This window comes from Fonsecaea nubica (genome assembly GCF_001646965.1).
Source record: "Fonsecaea nubica strain CBS 269.64 chromosome Unknown Scaff51, whole genome shotgun sequence".
Classification (NCBI taxonomy): domain Eukaryota; kingdom Fungi; phylum Ascomycota; class Eurotiomycetes; order Chaetothyriales; family Herpotrichiellaceae; genus Fonsecaea; species Fonsecaea nubica.
In genome coordinates, this window is record NW_019173724.1 from 202788 (window position 1) to 221336 (window position 18549).

The following is an 18549-nucleotide window of genomic DNA, read 5'->3' on the forward strand; positions in this document are numbered from 1 at the left end:
CGGCGGGCTGTTGTACCCCGGACATGGTGGCGGGATGAGGGTGTGAGTAGTTCTTTCGGGGCCCGAACACTGACTCGACAACAGACACCCGGTCCATTAGGAGGGCTGGAGGGATGGGAGTCAAAAGTCAAAGTCGTTGCTGCCGAGGCGGAAGGCGGGGCGGAGCGGGGATTTTCTAACATCCGAGCCTCGGCCACTTGGATTCATTATCTGGGGAGGATAGTGATTAAATTATGTGTGTTATTCGACGAGGGCTATTTTCACTTTCCAGCTGCTTTTCTCTGGACCCAGGCAATCTCCCCTTTCCGGCTCATAAAAGTTGAATGGTCATGGATCGCTCAAGCTGATATCTATCCAAACACCTCCAACACCAATGGGCTAACCCAGAATTGAACGATACCAGAATGTCTGAAAGCGAAGTAAAAGGAGTGAATTTCTATCGCCTGGGGGTGGTCGGCGTCGTAACACCATTTGATTGGCTGCCTCGACCGTCATCTTTCTGCCCAGCATCGTAATGTCCATCCCCGATCATGCCCTGCATGAAAGTAATATAATCGTACTTGGGTACGTCTCGGTCTGCTTCCATGTCTGGGCCCGTATGCTCGGGCATACTTTGTAACAGGTCTTCGATAAGGTCGTCTGGAATCAACGAATGCCTGAGATCCATCTCTGTGACATAGGGTTTCCCGTCTGCCACTTCACGGAAGGATTGGAAAACTTGTTCGGCGCTGTTTTGGTCTTCGGTTACGGCGACCATGAAGCGGATGAATTGCTCGAAGCCCACTCCACGAGACTCCCTCTGCCGTCGAGAGATGGGTGACATTGTCGGGTCGATGCCGGTGTGACACACTTCTAGGAACTTCTCGTGCATCTCCTGTTCATCGTACACCAGTCCAAGGCTGGCCAGTGCGGCGCTAAACTCCAACTCTGTCAAGGTGTTTGTGCCGTCTCGGTCAAAATGTCGAAACACAGACTCAAACTCTTCAAGCTGAATTGGTGTCAGATTGGTCATGTTGCGCGCGACCATTTGGTTTTCGAGGAAGGTCAGCTTTTTCTGTACACTCGTCCTTACCAAGCTCAGCTCGTACAGCAACTCATCGTAAGTATAGGTCGTGTAGTCGTTTTCATCGATATTGGCCTCCTGGCACTTCTCGTCAAGGATAGCTATTCCCTCCAGATACTGTTCGAGAGGTCCCAAGTTTGCTGACAGTCGCTGCGCATGATCTAGTTGATCTTCGACATCACCCTCCAGCCCTGATATGGCTAGAGAAAGTGTGTTCAGGGTTAATGCAAAGTCGTTGGCCTTGTCCGCGAAGCTTCGTCTCAGAGCGTTCTTGATGTCCCGGATGGTTTCGTTGATCAGTTTGCTTCTCGCATGCTCATCGGTGCTCAAAGCCGCCCATTCATGATCAAGCACTTCCAATCGTAGCTCTGCCGGAGGCTCGTATGGACGCAGGCGATACGTGGACAATTTCGTCTTGATATTCCCCAGAAGAGCTGCCAGATCGGACTTTTCTGCCACCCACCTTCGTTTCTGGTTTCGTTTGTAGCTGGCGAGTTCATTGGCTTGGGCTTTAGCGTCCGCGTATGTTCCCTCAAACCTGGAATCACGCCAGGTCTGTCGCTGGTGCCGGATCTGCTGCAGGAGAGCCCGCATTCTCTTTTCATATGCCGACTCCATCTCCCAAGCACCCTGCATATTGCTCACAAACTTCTCGACCCTCCTGCCTGCATTTTCTACCCGCTCCATTGCACTAAATGCATGAAACCAGTAGGCTATGTATGTCATGAGGGATCGCTCGTCGGGTTTGGGGACATCCGCAACGTCCTCCACATCGAGCAGATCGGGAATGCCAATCTCCTTGGAAGCAATATCAAAAGCCAGTTTCATGTTTCCTTTGTGATCCGACTTATCCAACGTGTCGAAATCAATGAGGTCGGGTCGATGGATATCGAGTAGGGCACAAAAAGCGAGCCCGTCATTCCACGAAGAAGAAAAGTCTCGCACTTCAACACCTTCGTAACATGCTGTCTTCCGTTGGCACCAGAGGAGCAGGCCTTCTTTGGCTGTCAAGCCCTCTTCATTGATGTCGGAAATGGTAAACCGCAGAATGAGGGTCCATATCAGGCCAAGTATAATTTTTCTGTTACCATCAACCACATCTTCAGCACCGATGTTTGTCATCTGAATGCCGCGGCTCTTGATGAATTCCAGCGATTTATTGACATTTTCGAACCTCTGAACCCGCAGTCTCGGGTTCGAAGCATATCGACCGAGAGATTCATTACTGAGGACTTCGAGCAGGTGGATTAGGATGATACCGTCGGAGAGGTCGGTCACAAGGCTTTTGACGGCGACTTCGCGCGAGACGATCTTGTTATTCAACCTAATGAAATCAATCCATGTTCACTGAACTCGAGGGATCCCACTGCGTACCATTTGGTAAATGTCTTCTCTTGCACATTTACCCATTGCTTCTCGAGCAATACCATCGTTGCATGTCAGACAGTGGTCGATTCAGATCGGCGAGTATAACTTCGGGTTTTCACCCGAAAGGAACGGGCACGAGGGCTCGGCTGTTGACCAGGCTGCGTTGAATGAGGATGGGTTGTTATCCAAGATATTCCCAAGAGACGATAAAATAGTCGTTCAAAAGGGAACGGTAAAGGAGCCAAAGTCCAAAGGTCAACCTAATATAATCATGACACAGAGAATGGACTTGAGGGATCGTTATCCACACAGTAACAGCTGAGGATTGCAGCTGAAAGGGTGCGATTCCGTGCTGAGCGTTAGGCGAGGGGTCCGAGCTCGGCTGACCTTCCCATTCGTGGATGCAAATGTCAACAAAGACGATGCCCAATCGGTCGGCGGAGAAACCGGGCCTGAGTCATGTTTCCGCCAATCACATTCCTTTGCATGATTCGGGTCCTTCTGATTCGAGCTCAGACGTCAAGTTACCCAATTTCAAGGAGTTGGTCCCTTTATCAGGCGAGATTGCACTTGTACAGTCTTGGGACGTTTTCCGAATCATGAGAATCGACACTTGTGCGTGCCTGTCATGTACTCGGTATAGAATGTGCATTGCACACTTAGAGACCAAAGTCCTGATGGCTAGGCTTCCCAGGGGACAGACAGGAGCTTCAGAACTGATGACGACATGACTTGGAATGGTCTGCGATACTGGCCAGTGGGAACGAGGGAGAATGATGGCGCACAAAAAGCTGAAGAGACTGAGTACGGATTTATTGTTATTCAGTTTCCCGGGCATTGTTTGATTCGAGTGCTCTCACAATGGCAATACTGACGGTTTCTCCCGAAAAGCGGTGCTGGGTAACCTTGGTGACAAAGCCATCGTATCTACCAGGTGTTGTGGTTTTGGCCCATACTCTCGATCAGCACAAGTCCAGTTACCCTTTGTTGGTGCAGTACTCGGACTCGTTGGGGGATAAGGCTCTCAGCGTCCTCCAAGAAGAAGCCAAGAGCTCTGGCCGAATACAACTGCAGCGAGTTCCCCTCTTGCTGCCGAGGAAGGATCAGGAGAACACTGGCAGTGTGGCTGAACGTTTCAAAGACACATTTACCAAACTCCGAGCCTTCGAGATCTACAAGCTAGGCTTTACAGAGGCCGTCTTTCTGGATGCCGATATGGCCATCTTCCAGAATCCCGACGACATCTTTGAATGCAGCTTACCAGGTCGAGAATGGATCGGAGCTAATCACGCCTGCGTGTGTAACCTGGATAGCGATCCATGGGCTCCGTCTGAGTGGCACAAGGGAAATTGTGCCTATACACCCTTGAACCTCCCCGACGAGGTAGCTCCAGCGATGACCTTCGAAAGCCGACCCACATATCATCTCTTGAACAGCGGCATGTTTCTCTTCTACCCCTCTGAACAGTTGTGGGACAGGATGCTTCGTTTCTTCAACTCCAGCGATGAGCTCAAGAACTATCAATTCCCGGATCAGGACTTCCTTGCCGATTTTTTTCGTGGAAAGTGGCATCCACTATCCTGGAAATACAATGCCCTCAAGACTATGAGATATTGGCATCCTCGAATGTGGTCTGATGATACGCTGGTGATACTCCATTACATTGTTGACAAGCCTTGGGAACGACAGCTCAGTCAGGATGGTCTTGCCGGCCATCTTGGCAGAGATGGAGACACGCATCAATGGTGGTGGGACATGTACCATGAATGGAGACAACAGCGACAAAGGATCGACCCAAATGGCATAGGGGTCGTGACAATGGAGGAGCTGGTCGATACCGAGGAACCCTTCACCAAAATGGTTCCACTGCCTCAGGATGTTGGCAGACCGGAGGATGTCCTCCCATATCCTTGATGTAACAAGTTGATTTCAGCGAACATCAAGTGGCCATGAGGACTATGCTTCACCCAAATAACCTAAACTTGGTCGTGTTGGTGCGCAAGAAATGCTGGAGCATCGAACAAATGCATGGGTTGTTGGCAGGATCCATCTATCTTTGCTGTGTCGTGGCTGGCCAGCCTTTCTCAGTTAGCCGGATGGCTCCAGGAGCCACAAGCATCTCTTGCGAATTGGCTCAACAGGACGCCCCAGCCTTGCTCAGCCTTGCGAGCCCCTGGAATCATGGGCCTCCCTTCTGCTATGCAGGTACTCCCAAGTCACTAACGACAACGTCTCCGGCAATACGATGATCCGATCCGCGCTAACCTGTTCCATTCAACCACTTCCTTCACAAAGAGAAGGTCGGTTGACTGCGTTTGGTCTGGTCCCGTGACTTTTTGGCATCTGAACTGCCATTAACTGCCTGCGGCTCTCTTTACAATGCCAATCTACCTATTCAAACGCCTTCTTGACTTCTGTTCTACATACCGTTCCTTGTGCAAGGCCATTCCCTGCCTGTCGCTCTCTCCCGTCACTCATTCCTCCCATTTGTCTCAAGTCGACACCTGAACACGTCCACAGGAAGTATACCGTTTCAAAGGGAAAGCCATGGCGGTCAGTTCACAGCCGTCGTGCCTTGTCACGGTTCTGTCATGAGCGCTGTCTGATCTGTGCTAACACTCTACTCACAGATCAAATGCCTTCTTTTCGACTGTGACAATACCCTTGTGCTTTCTGAGGACATTGCTTTCGATGTCTGCAGTGAGATCGTCAACGAGATTCTGGAGAGGAAAGGCATTGCCACTCGGTATACGTCCGAAGACCTGATCTCTCAGTTTGTCGGCCTCAACTTTCGCAACATCATGGCCGTCCTGCAACAACAACTCGGCTTCACTCTAGACCCCGAAGAACTGCGAGGGTACATCAAGCTCGAAGAGGATCGTGTGATTGCAAATATCGAGGCGAAAGCCACGGCGTGCCCTGGGTCGATTGAGATGCTCCAAAATCTCCGATCGCAGGGCAAATACAAGTTGGCCGTCGTTTCCTCCTCGAGCATTCGACGCATCAAAGCGTGTCTTGTCAAAGCCGGCCACGACAAGTTCTTTCACCCGGCCAACATCTTCTCGGCTGCCGATTCGCTGCCTTCTCCAACCAGCAAGCCAAATCCTGCCGTCTACCTCCACGCCATCAAGCAGCTTGGAGCCAATGCACACGAATGCTTGACTACCGAGGACAGCAAGTCTGGGGTGCTGGCGGCTGTGAATGGGAAGATACCATGCCTGGGATATGTTGGTTCTACACACACAAGAGGACAGAAGCATGAGATGGCCAACCACCTGCTCGCGACCGGGTGCAAGGACATCATGTTGGATTGGAGTGAGTACGAGAAGTTGTTGGCCGAGATCGAGGCTAAACTGTGATCTGAGGCTTCTGGCCAATGCTGCATTTTGAAGGCACATCTGCTGCTGGTGTTACAAGAGTATCAAGTACAATACACGGGGTGGACGAGCACACGACGAACAGAATGAACATCATTGGGGGAACACTGTGCTATACACGCCCACTACAACGATGGGGATACGCTGAGACTGTCACTCATCACCCAGAATTACCAGATCCAGAATAGTACAGGCGCTTGACAATGTCGACTCTCTCCTTTGATTGCTTCGTGCAAACATTGGACTCTTAGCAAACAAATCCACTCCATAATCGTGCATAGTGTCCGTTGTCGCTTTGTCTTTGTCTTTGTCTCAAGCAGAGCTTCAGAGGGGCTTTTACATGTGCATATCCGTGATTGATTCTGCCTTGCGCCAGCTGGTTCGTGAAACCAGCCGCCAGCCGCAGGTGCGAGGAACTGAACTTGCATGTCACATTACTTATAAACACCGCACTTGCTGTAACTGACTCTCCTCTGCCCGATGAAAATATGAGTCTCGTTGTCACCCTTTCAAAGATTGAACACATTAGGCAGACGAGGTTCTCTCATCCCTCTCTCTTTCTCTCCCTCCCAGTCTCCCTTGCGTTGTATCAAGTCAAACTTGGTCCCAAAAACCCCTTGCATACCAAACTACCCAACCAACCAGATCACTCCAACCACAAGAGTCCAACTCCACCACCACCACTCAACCAACGCGAATCAAACCAGGCGAGCCCCCAAATTCCAAAGTAAGGGATAGCCGAGTGGTCTCGGTGGAGGGGGCGAAATCTCGTATTTGAGAGAAAATGGATCGATCTCCTCGGGGACAAAAGCGATCCTACTCAAATTACGTCGAGGAGTTCGTCTTCACAACTGCAGCAGAGTTTCCAGAGTACCCAGAGTATCCAGAATACCCAGAGTATCCAGAGCATCAGGAGTATCTAGAGTTTCCAGAGGATCTAGAGGATCCAAAACGGTCGGTGCTTGCAACCAAATCCAGCCCTTCACCTCAGCAATACGAACATGAGTCGCCTTTCAACATGAAGATACACATGCCCATGCCTCTACACCACCCGAAGGCGGGCTTGCTGAGGACTCAGTCGCCCTTGATCAGGCAACACTTGTTATTATCGTGCCCTACTCTTTTCCATCGCGCGGCGACGGCGACACCAACACTGACACCGACACTGACACCGCTGGCTCGCACTCTCGACGCACCGCTTCCGCATTCGTACGGCTCGCTGGTGACTCTCGACCCGGCCTCGCTATCTCCAATCCCGGACCCTGTCGCCATCGCAGAGATCAAGCGCTTTGCTGGGTCGATTTCCCATCAAAAAGGGTACAAGGATGTGCCTGAGATGACCGACGTGTTAACGAGAGACGACGTCAGCGAAATTCCAACTTCCAGCGACATCCAAGGACCAACTCTAGCATCGAACGAGATTTTGGACGGAATTTTCGGCGACTACACGGCAGAAATGGCGGGGGCAGACTTTGACATTATCCTGAGCCAGCTTGTGGTTCCCAATCTTGACGATCCCCCTGTGAAAGACGAGCAAGGTAGTGGCAGCTTAGGCACGCAGTAAACGGGGCCGACATGTGTCAAACTTTTCAATTGTGCAGGGAGTGGCTGGTATTTTCGCACGTGACAGGGCTGGCACGCTGGTCTCAACCTTCAAATCGACAAGTATTCAGGGCTCCTCCGAGGGTGGAAGTCTTGCAGAATGACAGAATGCAGATCAAGAATCAGATAGAGGAAGGATATCGATCGATATGGCGCCTCCTGCAGAGAGGGCTTCCTAGACAAAGTCATGTTGACACACCAAACTCCTTTCGTGTTTCCTTTTTTTTCTTCTTTTTCTTTTTTCTTTCTTCCTGGACATCCCTCTCTTGCTCAAATACCCATGCGGTCTCTCAACTGGTGTTTGCCCAAACATCGTATGCCACTGAGTGGCGCCAAATTTCTCTCGCCCGAAAAGACCCAAATACCATGTATGTAAATTGGAGCATAAAATCCCCCTCTTGCTATTGGACCAGTAGTGGCTGAAAGCACGAAATTCAGAGCCCACTTGCTCGCTATTCCCCCTTTTATGCTTGAGATTAAACTGCTGTGTAGTAGTGAAGTGGACTTCTTCTGGTGACTGTGACCGTGGCGCAGGATTGTGTTGTTTATGTCCGCTGCAAGTAACGTGCAAGGCTGTGAAGTGATGTCAGTGCTGAGTACCCTGTGCAGTGTAGCGAGCCTGTTGTCCGGGGTGATGCCTGTGTGTTCAATGCCATAAGTAGTGAATGAATGGCTGGAGTCTTTGTCCCTTTGCCTTCTCGTCCATTCCCTGTCTTCAGGTGCCTGCGGTATCGGCCTTGCCTCGACCACAAGCGTTCTCAGAGCAGCGCAGAAGAAAAGTGAGCCTCTCGACAACGAGGATTGTTGATCTGGACTGGTAGTGCAAGACTAGGGCGGGTGGTGCAATTGGGGATAGTCCCCAAGCTCACAGGACGTAGACACGAGGCCATAGACTGCCTCGACGGCCACAGAGAGCACACACAGTCTCAACCGCAAGACCGGCCTCTGCAATGTAATCATGGTCCATTTGCACCGCCGGATCTTTATACCACACCGTGTGGCTCGCTAGCGCGATATTTCACTCACAGCGCCAGAACACTTTCGCACAACAAAAGCGTCAACTGAATTCCTTCCAAACTCCCTCACTTCACCTTTCATCAATACCTTTCCGTGTGTCGACCTTTTCTTGTAACACCATCTTTTCTTTGTCGCGCTTCTTGTCACGGTAATCATCACCACTTGTCAAGCATCTGTCCTGCGTCGCGCGAGGCTGAATCTCCTACCTGCCGAATATGGCGCCGCCGAGACATTTCCAGCCACCACCGGCGAATGAGATTGAGTTCCTGGACCCGCGTCTCATCAGCAACGCTGCGCCAGCGCCGGCGACTGGTCAAGCCCCAGCCGTGATCGGTCCCGCTCAAGGTGACGCTGTCGACGAAGAGTTTGCTCATCTGTCCGCGTTGCTCCAAAATGACCTCGTAAGCAGAGATGCCCCAGTCTCCTGGACACTGTTGCTGACAAGTCTCTAGAATGACAACATTCAACCCGACTTCTCCTTTACTGAGTTTCTCGAGAGCACGGCTGATGACTTCCATGGGTTTGCAGCCACTGACAACATCGACCATGGGTTTGACCTCGCTGGCAATGATTTCCATGATCTTGCTGGCAGTGTTGCTGCCACAGGTCACATGACCGCAGACCTTCCATCCCTCAATCTTGATACCACATTTGTTGGCTTCGACGCCTTCTTCGACTTGGAAGGTGCCAGTGGCCCCGTCAGTACGGGCGTTGCAGATGACAGAGACTTGAATGCCGTTGGCACTCAGTTCGACAACTTCGGCAACATGCACCGCAACGATGCCAGCGATGCCAACAATGCCAACGATGCCAACGGGCTCAACTCAACCTCCTGGCAGAACGGCAAGTACATACCTTGTTGACGCGTTACAGGCCACTGACTCTTTGTTGCTCCAGATCCATCTGTTTTTCCACCTGGGTTTGAATCAGCGTCAAATGTTGCCTCAAAGCCACTTGAGTCGGCAAGAAACACAATTCACTTCAACCCGTACGTGGTCGAAGGGCTTGAAGGGGAACTGCCTGACCTCGACAGCTTGACCCGCGACTTTGTTATGGGTGCAGCAGTTGATCTTCCAGTCCTTGGCGCTGTTAATCCGGTTCCTCAAATTGTTGAAAATAACTCTCTGTCAGCACAACATGCACCCTTCACTCCTCGTCCCAGACTGTCTGAATACAGATTCATCAACAGAGTAAACGACTTCGTGAAAGCTGCCGAAGAAGTAAGAAACATGCGCAAAGACACAGCTGATCTCTCCACTGGCCTTCATGGTCGACCCAAGCTTCCGGTTCTCAAGCCGAAACCAGTTGTTCGATCTGACAAGGATGTTTTGACTCGTGTTGCTCAAAACGACGGTCTTGTTCGTACCACCATGGACACTCCTGCTCTTCCGGTGAGTTCTTCTCCGCAAAACATTTTCTCTGCTGCGACAGTCACTATCATCTCACCATGTTATTGTCATCCTTTGCTAACAGATGAATCCAGGCAGTTAACCGCGCGATCAAGGCTGGTCCCCGCAATACTCCGACCAATGATGACGAGGAAAATGTTGAGACACCGCGTGTTAGAAAGCGCAAATTGGATGACGAAAACCATAATGCTGAGTCTGGCAATGGCGACAACGAATCTCCAGCACCACTCAAGAAATTGAAGAAGCACCAGGGATATGGTCCACGCGTCGACACTAGCATGCCTGCCACGACCAGCGCAGCTGGCCCGTTCCTCACCAGAAGCGGTCAACGTACTCAGGACCAAGGTGCCTTGCAGCAAAGCAACCAAGATGCTGACGCTCCCAAGTGGACTCGCCGCCTACCATCTCTACTCGACTGCACCGACCCTTACATGTGTCCAGGCCCCAACTTGAACTGCTTCCACGCCTTCCAGAACACCTCAGGCTATTTCCTCCACGTCGAGAACGTCCACGGGGTTTCCAGGGCCAAGATGAACAGAGAGGAATTCCGTCACTTGAGAGATGTGTACGAGCCGCATCCAGAGTCTTGGTGGATTGCAAAGGGGCAAGACACCACATACCAGGGAACAGATCGCAAGCAGATCAACGCCCGTCGCCGCATGAGGGCGGGGATCCGCAGCAACGACCCCAACTACGTGGAGGAGGTGTATGTCCGAACTCCTGCTGTGCGATCGGCAGGATACAAGAAACCTGCCAGGAGATAGGTTGTCTGTCGTGGATATGGGAACGCAGCAGAGATCTGTGCGTGTGAGAGCCGTGTGAGCGAGAATGTCCCTCAAAAATGAGGGTGAAGTGACCTTTGCTGTGGTGTTTTCAGAGAGTTCAGGGAGGAGCTTGGCGCCAAGCCAACTAGTCATGCACAGAGAAAAGAGATAGCCAATGAGCATTAAGCATGATTCATGCACATCAACTTTCCCCTCCCTGCGCCCATCGTCAATTGTAGTCACGATGCACAGTAGGTGGCCCGTCTTGAGCATCCAGAATTGTGTCGTGATGACCTCACAGCGAGTGTTGATCTAGGCATGGTGGTCGGCACAGCGTCTTCTTTCGTTTACATCGCTCAATAGCTCTTCCATGTACCATGGGAAGACATGGGACCTCCAGACGCGGTTACCTCGAGGCTGACCGCCGGTATGTCAAGCCTATACACCTCCACGCCCTCTCACGCGTCAATGATCTCCAGATCCCTAACTATCCTCGATTCTCTCGCCCTGTTCATCAAACTTGATCACTTTTCCTGTCATCAGACTCTCCTGTAACGCGCGCCCGATCTTCATGACGAGGAACCCGGTCTCCAAAGACACTGGCACCTTCTTATCCTCGAGCACGGCGGCGACAAACTCCTGAGCCTCGGTTGCAAAGGCGTCCTCGAAGCGCTGCCAGTATTCGGGCTGGACCTCGTGTCGCATGCCCGTCCTGTCCGCGACGACCACGTTGTTGGCTTTGGGGATGACGTTGACCATGACCTTACCTTGGGTGCCACTGATTTCAGTGCAGACGTCGTGGCCATGAGCCTGGGTGCGCGAGGCGTGGAAGTACGCGATCCTTCCGCCATAAAACTCTACAACACCGACCCCATTGTCCACATCGTGGCTCTCGGCCAGTTCTGGATGGTGCTTCAACGTGCCCACGGCGAAGCAGGACTTTGGCGCAGGACTGTCCATGAACCATAGCGCGAGATCGATGTCGTGGATCGTGCAGTCGACGAAGATGCCACCGTTGCGCTTCGCGTAGGCGACAAAGAACCCCGTCTCGTCCAGCAGGTCGCAAGTGTTGCTGCGGACTAGGTACGGCTCGCCGATGGTGTTAGATTTGACCTTTTGGTATGCGTCCCGGTAGGAGGCGTCGAAGCGCCGCGAGAATCCTGCCATCACTTTCAGGTCGGGCCGGGATTCTGCGGCGGCGATGGCAGCCGAAACCTGTACTGGGTCAAGGGGGAGTCAATACGGCACAGAGCAGGGATTAGGATCACCGTGGAGGAGCCGGGACGTACTTCGTCAAGATCTGTGCTTAACGGCTTCTCGCACAGGACGTGCAAGCCCTTTTCGATAGCCTTGATCGTGTGGCTGGCGTGAACATCGGTGCTGGTCGAGATCCAGACGGCTTGCAGACCCTGGTGGTTCAACATGTCATCGTAGCTGTCGTACACCTCGATGTCGAAGTCGATGTAGTCTTGATTCCCGCGTGCCCATTCCGTCTCATGGGGAGCTGCGCTGCAGACCGCGACAACTCGGGCGCGGGCGACACGATTGAGGAGTGTTGCGACGTGGCGCTTGCCCTGTTGGAGCAGAGAACGATCAGCATATCGATGTGGAGAGTATGCTGCTCATATGACTGAATTTAGAGGGGAAGAAGTTCCGAAAAACCGCTCACCATCCGGCCCAAACCAGCCACTGCAATGTTGAGCATCTTGCCACTTTTTCCTGCGTGCGACCCCATTGTTGACAGTACAGAAGTCGTATTCTCGATGAAGGGGTTCTATGTCGAGAACTGCTGCCCGAGATCAAGCCGCGATGGAGGAAAACTTATAGGATACCTATCTTCCGTGCTCGCGTGCTCGCGTGACCGACTGTGCAATGTGCGGTAATGAAGGTTTTCGGCGGGATTGCAGGATGGATCACTTATTATCCTCGCCGTGAATAGGCTGAATGAAGGGGGGAGGGGGGCGGGCGTCCTGGGGGGATTTATTCAGTTTTTGATATGTTCTGGTAGATATGTATCTATATATGTACAAGTACTTAGCAGCAAGCACAGATCATCAACCCAAGACAGGCCACAACCTGTGACCTGTAGGCCACTCGATGCGTATGCGTGCGTGGTACGCTCCGGCAACTCAAAATTACATTCATTGACAAGACCCGCTTCGATGCAGAACGGGGATTCTCTTGCTCTGCATTGTCGTGCAGTGCAGTGCAGTGTAATGCATAGATTGGGTCTACTGCTACTGCTGGTGGTAGTGGTGGAAGAAGGCAATCCAGCCAGACATCAAGAATAACGTGTCCACCCCCCTCCCCCACTGACACTTGGCCGGCAATGTCTATCCGCTCCTAGTTCGCTTGGGCGACGCAGGGTCCAGACTACGGGAGGCCCAAAGGTCCGGGGGTCCGGGGGGATCCCAAGGAAATTAAAGAAGCCAGAAAAAAGGTCGGCAAAATAGAACACGGCGTCGGTGTCGGTGTCGGCGTCAGCGTCGGTTGGGCTTCCGTTTTGTTCAGCATACCCGACAAGCTTGGGCCAGACCGCCCTGCCGATCGAGTTTGAAGTTTTGCTTGCTCAACTTCTCTGGGTTTGAGGTGAATGCAGTCTTGTGCATTCTGTCATTTGTGGACATCGTATTTTGGCGAGAATGCGAAAGTGGGCTTTCTTAGCAGCTTGAAAAGGGGACAAGGAGAACGTACGAGGTATTCAGCAAGCGATTGGGGGCGGACTTGTAAATCCTGGGAAACGACATACTCGGCGAAATCTGGGGGAAATACTATCTTCATGCTAATCCGGGAGAGAAAAGAGGAATGTCTAGTTTGGTTCACAACAACATTTTGGAAGGGTTGAGTTGTTGCTGTTGCCCTGCGAAATCACTAATGCCATGGCCATCTATCCATAAGTGCGTACAAGTGCTAGACACCCAAAAACCTTTCTGGTCCTGTGTCAGTACTTCTCTCACTCGCTATGCCACTAATGATGAGAAAGTGTTGGAGGTCTATTTGAACGCCAGAATCCTCCTCAGCCAACAGAGCTCTCTATTGCTTGTCCGGGAAGCCAAAGTCGACGCCGAACGCGGGATAGACAAAGCGGGTGACGCCGGTCTTGGAGATTTCGGCCAGAGAGGCAAGGTCGCCGTCCGACAGGGAGACGATTTTCTTGTTCTCGTCAATGCGAGAAGGTGTGACCGACTTGGCGAGCACAGAACTGCCTCTGGCGACATGGTAACTCAGGAGGATGCAGCCTGGTGTGACTCCCTTCTGCTCGGCCAGCTTGACCACATGTGGGTCCTTCATCAAGGGACTCCCCGTGCTACCCAGCGGGCTGTACGCGGTGATGAGGATGCCTTTCTCTTTGCAGTAGTCCACAATCTCTTGCTGGGGAAGGAGTGGGTGGTTCTCGATTTGGTTCGTGGCCGGGACCACCTCGACGTGGGGAAGCAGCTCCTCGAGATATCGCTTTGAGTAGTTGGCCACGCCAATCGCCTTAGTCTTTCCCGTCTTGAGCAACTTCTCCATGTCCTTGTACGTGTCGACGTGGGATCGGTCGCGAAGCAGGTCCCTGGATCCATCGGGCAGTTTGGGGAATTTCTCGTCATTACCGTTGGGGTTCATGGCCACGGGCCAGTGTATGAGATAAAGGTCCACGTAGTCGAGACCCAGCAACTTCAAGCTTATGTCCAAGTTCTGCTCCACCCTCGTGTGATAGGTGCACCACAGTTTGGTCGTAATGAACAGGTCACTCCTGGGAATGCCCGCAGCAGCGAGCCCCTCCTTGATCCCCTCGCCCACTTCCTTTTCGTTCCCGTAGACATAGGCGCAGTCGATGTGGCGGTAACCTGACTTGATCGCGTGTGCAACGGCCGCACGAACCTGGCCTTCTGGACTCTGCCATGTGCCTACACCCCTGTTAGCTGGTGTCTTTTTCGGGAATTGGTTAGCGAAGGAGAGGGAACATAACATACCCAGACCCAAGGCAGGAATGGTGGCTCCAGTGTTGAGCTTGAGCGGTACGTCAACCATCGTATCAAATGAGATGTGATGTATGTTATTGTTTTCTGTGAGAAGTGTGCATTTGCGAATATGTTGCAAGCGACGACAACATCTCTTTGCTGTTGAGATATGGTGTATTGGGATTTAGGCGAAGGAAAATATCATATAGCCGGCGCAATATTCCCGAACCGGGATGAGGTCATGCCCCGCAGTCTCGGGCTATTGTCCCACCGAGGCGAACTGCCAAGGCGGTTGCACGTGGGATATCGTTGTTCTTGTCCACGTGACTTTGAATTCAGAACCTTCTCTGTGTAAAAGTGGACGTCGTGTTATTCCTTGCTATTCTCACTGAAAAACTCCATCAGCGTCATGCGAGTCATTCCAGTCAAATGCCGGACAGCTGATTGGGAATGCTAGGTAGCATCTGATATAACGAGCAACGGATCCTCTTCGATAGTGGGACAAGCTTCTGGCCAATAGCCCCGAGTGGAGACCCTCTTCCCCTCCCCCTTTCCCCACCATCGTCATCCTTCAGCCTCGCCGTCTTTCCTCCTCAAACTCAACAGGGAAAATCTGCCCGGACCCACCTGCCTGATTCTCAGCATTCAGAATTCCTTCTCTAACTACTCCTCGTCCTCTGTTATTCTGAGCTTTGTGTTTCAGGAAAATAAAGAGCATGTTGCACTGAGGTTCCATGTGGGCTGGTGTGGTGATCATCGGGCTCAGCTGTATTTTCGAAACGACCCCTACTCCCGCCTATGCATTCGAGGATGATGGCCTGTCACACAGCATGAGCACTACTGTCAAGCCTCCATCCCCGGGGTTGTCGATGGCCCCGGCCACCTGCACTCCCTCTCATGCTGTGTAACTTTGCTTCTTGACATATTTTGACTTTGTGATATATCATTTTTCTTGACCTCCTGCTTTTTCTCTCACCGACTTTACTAAAGTTCTCCCTTTCCCCCTGGACTGGGGGGGTGGCGACCACGAAAGAGGCTCTTGTGCCGGGGAGACCGAGTCACGACGACGGAAAGATGATTACACTTGTTCGTAACGCCTCAACCAGATGGCCAGGCTGCCAGGATATCGTCCACTCGAGAGGTTCGCCGCGCAAGCATCTCCATGACTCTCATGATCAAAGGAATCAAGTGCTCCGGCCCGCTGTCGATGATTAGGCTAGCGTCTCCTCCAAGCCCCGTCAGCGTCTGGCCACCTCGCCTCCAGCGTCCAAATTTGGCAACTTTCAGCACTGAGCAGGGCTACCACGTCGCCTCGCTGTGGATTATCGCGACCAGCATGAAGGTCATGGCTTCGTGTGGATTCAGGGTCCTCTCGAATTTTATCTCAATGAGTGAATCATTTGCGGGACCATTAGACAACGAATCCGGCATTCCCCTGCGGAATGCACTCCATGCATCACTAAACCAAGTTCTGATTGAATGGCGCGATCTATATTAACCTCAGATCTTGTGTTGGAAGCTGACCTTTCTCTGTATTCACTCTATTCATGTCGTCCGTTTGAATGAGTGACAAACAAGTGACAATCGACAAACGCTGCCAAACATTGCATCCAGCGACTATATAATCCAGCATCCTTCTTCTACTTTGCAACTTGTCATTCTGTCAATATACAATTCAACGTCAAAAACAACCGAGCTCTAACGATATTTTTATACACGGCGACTTGTGCTACATGTACACGTCAAAATGCCTGCTATTCTTCTTGACCAGGCTTCTCATCCTCCATCCTTCCACCACGACCGGGACGGCCTAGCTTTTGAAGCCCTGTGCGACGAGATTGAACAAGCAGACATTGCAGCGGATCAAGCTCTCCGAAACCAGCAGCATGCAACAGAGGAAAATGAGGGCTCCAAGTTTGACGCCGACAAAGACAAGACGCAGTTTCGCCAGTATGAAACTGCATGTGACCGGGTCAAGAACTTCTACCTCGAGCAACATACCAAGCAGACAGTTGCATACAACCTCCAAGCTCGCCACAACTTCCACGCCAAAACCCGCGCCGAGATGTCTATCTGGGAAGCCATGGAGCGTCTCAACACCCTCATCGATGAGTCTGATCCCGACACGGAGCTTGGACAAATCGAACATCTCCTGCAATCTGCTGAGGCCATGCGTCGCGATGGGCGGCCACGCTGGATGCAGCTCACCGGTCTGATCCACGATCTTGGAAAACTCTTGTTCTTCTTCGATGCACAAGGTCAGTGGGACGTTGTTGGAGATACTTTTCCCGTGGGCTGTGCTTTCGACGACCGCATCATCTACGGCAACAAGTCATTCAGCGCCAACCCCGACTTTGAGCACCCCATCTACGGCACCAAAGAGGGCATCTACTCACCTGGCTGTGGCCTCGACAACATCATGCTGTCCTGGGGCCACGATGAGTACCTTTACCATGTGGTCAAAGATCAATCGACGCTTCCTGACGAGGCATTGGCCATGATCCGCTACCACAGCTTCTACCCGTGGCACCAACAAGGCGCGTACCGAGAGTTCATGAATGAGAAGGATCACGAGATGCTCAAGGCTGTTAAGAAGTTCAACCCGTACGATCTGTACAGCAAGAGCGACGAGAGACCCAGCGTGGAGAAGCTCAAGGTAATGTCACCCCTGTTTTCTGTCGCTGCGTGTTCTAACGTGTCTTTGCAGCCTTACTACCTCGAGCTGATTGACGAATTCTTCCCGAAGAAGGTCATCAAGTGGTAGACCTTGGAGCTTTCGGTATTCTGCCACCTCCTCAACGCGTGGGTTTCATCTGTGGAATCTGGCACACATGACGGCCTTTCAACCTGTGGGGGATCTTTTCGTTCATTTGTTTCTTCGGGGATGCTTTCTCCGTTGTATGGAATAGCAAGCGATAGACAAAGGCACCTGAGCGTTCACTGGAGCCTGGAAGTGACGATTTCTTCCTTGGGTTCACGCAAGCGACAATGAGTTACCCGATGATCAGAGGAGATCAATCAGCGACAAGCACTCAGATATGAACTTGACATGACATAAAAATTCGCAGTTTACAGTTTCACACGACAAGAACTGAATCACAAGAGTTACAGGATTCTGGATAGGAAACACTTTCTTATATCACGATGTCTCCTACCCGTAGAATCTCACTATCAAATATCCAGTCTCGCCCCAACGCTTGCTACTAAGATATCAGCTATACAAAGTCATGGCAAACCCAAGGAGCATAAAAACCACTAGAAAAAGACCTCCATTTCACCGACTTTTATCTCCCGAGAGGACGGCCGTCGGCCCGATCGGCGTGTAACAAGGATCTCTCCAGAACTGGGCTCTGTTTGCGACCACTTCTGCACTAACGGACGGAAAAGAAAGGACTGTGCATGCCACCATCCATACCGTGGACATGGGCGAGGCAAGCACTCGGAAAGTGAAAGTAGTGGTGAACACCAGCCAGAGAAACCCGGCAAGACCCTGCATGTAGTAAGTTTCCACTGGCCGGGGTTTCTCAATACCAGACAAGCTCCAAGCTTCTCCAATGGCAAACCTCCTTTTCGTGGGCCACGGAGCCAATGAGGGACTATTTCGGATTAGCCAGACTTTTGGTGCTTGAACAAGAGGGGTTCCAATCCATGACACTCATCCCTCATCATGATACATGATAAACGAGGATTTCAAGGGGAGCGATTTCTTATGAGGCGGATAGAACTTCCGGTACTTTCTCGTCTGATATGTATCAACCCTGAATTTCTTTATCTACATACATAGCAGCGCTCCAGTGCCGGACCAAGCGGTAAGGTCGAGCTCGCTCGTTACAAAGCATACCTTAGGCCCATTCAGCATCTGCCCTGGGCGAAGCCACCATGCTGGCTTTTTTTCACCCCAACTTTCACCCCTTCAGGAAACCCCCCTAACCCCCAAACCCCCTTCCTTTATACACATCCTACACTACCCAACACACACCCAGTTTCACTCTAGCTGTGCCC

The 18549-nt window shown here is 51.8% G+C and overlaps 8 protein-coding genes across 8 annotated transcripts; 5 read left to right on the forward strand and 3 right to left on the reverse strand.

Annotated features, from left to right (window-relative positions):
* Positions 1-436: 436 nt before the first annotated feature.
* On the reverse strand, positions 437-2493 carry AYO20_07401 (hypothetical protein; the record flags this gene model as incomplete). Its single annotated transcript, XM_022645687.1, has 2 exons — positions 437-2387; positions 2438-2493. The coding sequence occupies 2 exons, from the start codon at positions 2491-2493 to the stop codon at positions 437-439; spliced, it is 2007 nt and encodes a 668-aa protein (XP_022498402.1).
* A 799-nt stretch (positions 2494-3292) lies between these two features.
* Positions 3293-4345, forward strand: AYO20_07402 (hypothetical protein; the record flags this gene model as incomplete). Its single annotated transcript, XM_022645688.1, has 1 exon — positions 3293-4345. One exon carries the CDS (start codon positions 3293-3295, stop codon positions 4343-4345), a length of 1053 nt encoding a protein of 350 aa, XP_022498403.1.
* Positions 4346-4978: 633 nt separating this feature from the next.
* Positions 4979-5790, forward strand: AYO20_07403 (hypothetical protein; the record flags this gene model as incomplete). Its single annotated transcript, XM_022645689.1, has 2 exons — positions 4979-4984; positions 5062-5790. 2 exons carry the CDS (start codon positions 4979-4981, stop codon positions 5788-5790), a joined length of 735 nt encoding a protein of 244 aa, XP_022498404.1.
* An 802-nt stretch (positions 5791-6592) lies between these two features.
* Positions 6593-7372, forward strand: AYO20_07404 (hypothetical protein; the record flags this gene model as incomplete). Its single annotated transcript, XM_022645690.1, has 1 exon — positions 6593-7372. The coding sequence occupies one exon, from the start codon at positions 6593-6595 to the stop codon at positions 7370-7372; it is 780 nt and encodes a 259-aa protein (XP_022498405.1).
* A 1270-nt stretch (positions 7373-8642) lies between these two features.
* On the forward strand, positions 8643-10600 carry AYO20_07405 (hypothetical protein; the record flags this gene model as incomplete). The annotated part of the gene is made up of 4 exons (XM_022645691.1): positions 8643-8828; positions 8880-9274; positions 9461-9818; positions 9911-10600. 4 exons carry the CDS (start codon positions 8643-8645, stop codon positions 10598-10600), a joined length of 1629 nt encoding a protein of 542 aa, XP_022498406.1.
* A 483-nt stretch (positions 10601-11083) lies between these two features.
* On the reverse strand, positions 11084-12335 carry AYO20_07406 (hypothetical protein; the record flags this gene model as incomplete). Its single annotated transcript, XM_022645692.1, has 3 exons — positions 11084-11815; positions 11890-12174; positions 12270-12335. The coding sequence occupies 3 exons, from the start codon at positions 12333-12335 to the stop codon at positions 11084-11086; spliced, it is 1083 nt and encodes a 360-aa protein (XP_022498407.1).
* A 1298-nt stretch (positions 12336-13633) lies between these two features.
* AYO20_07407 (hypothetical protein) lies at positions 13634-14617 on the reverse strand (the record flags this gene model as incomplete). Its single annotated transcript, XM_022645693.1, has 2 exons — positions 13634-14493; positions 14560-14617. 2 exons carry the CDS (start codon positions 14615-14617, stop codon positions 13634-13636), a joined length of 918 nt encoding a protein of 305 aa, XP_022498408.1.
* Positions 14618-16294: 1677 nt separating this feature from the next.
* On the forward strand, positions 16295-17311 carry AYO20_07408 (hypothetical protein; the record flags this gene model as incomplete). The annotated part of the gene is made up of 1 exon (XM_022645694.1): positions 16295-17311. One exon carries the CDS (start codon positions 16295-16297, stop codon positions 17309-17311), a length of 1017 nt encoding a protein of 338 aa, XP_022498409.1.
* Between the last annotated feature and the right edge of the window lie 1238 nt (positions 17312-18549).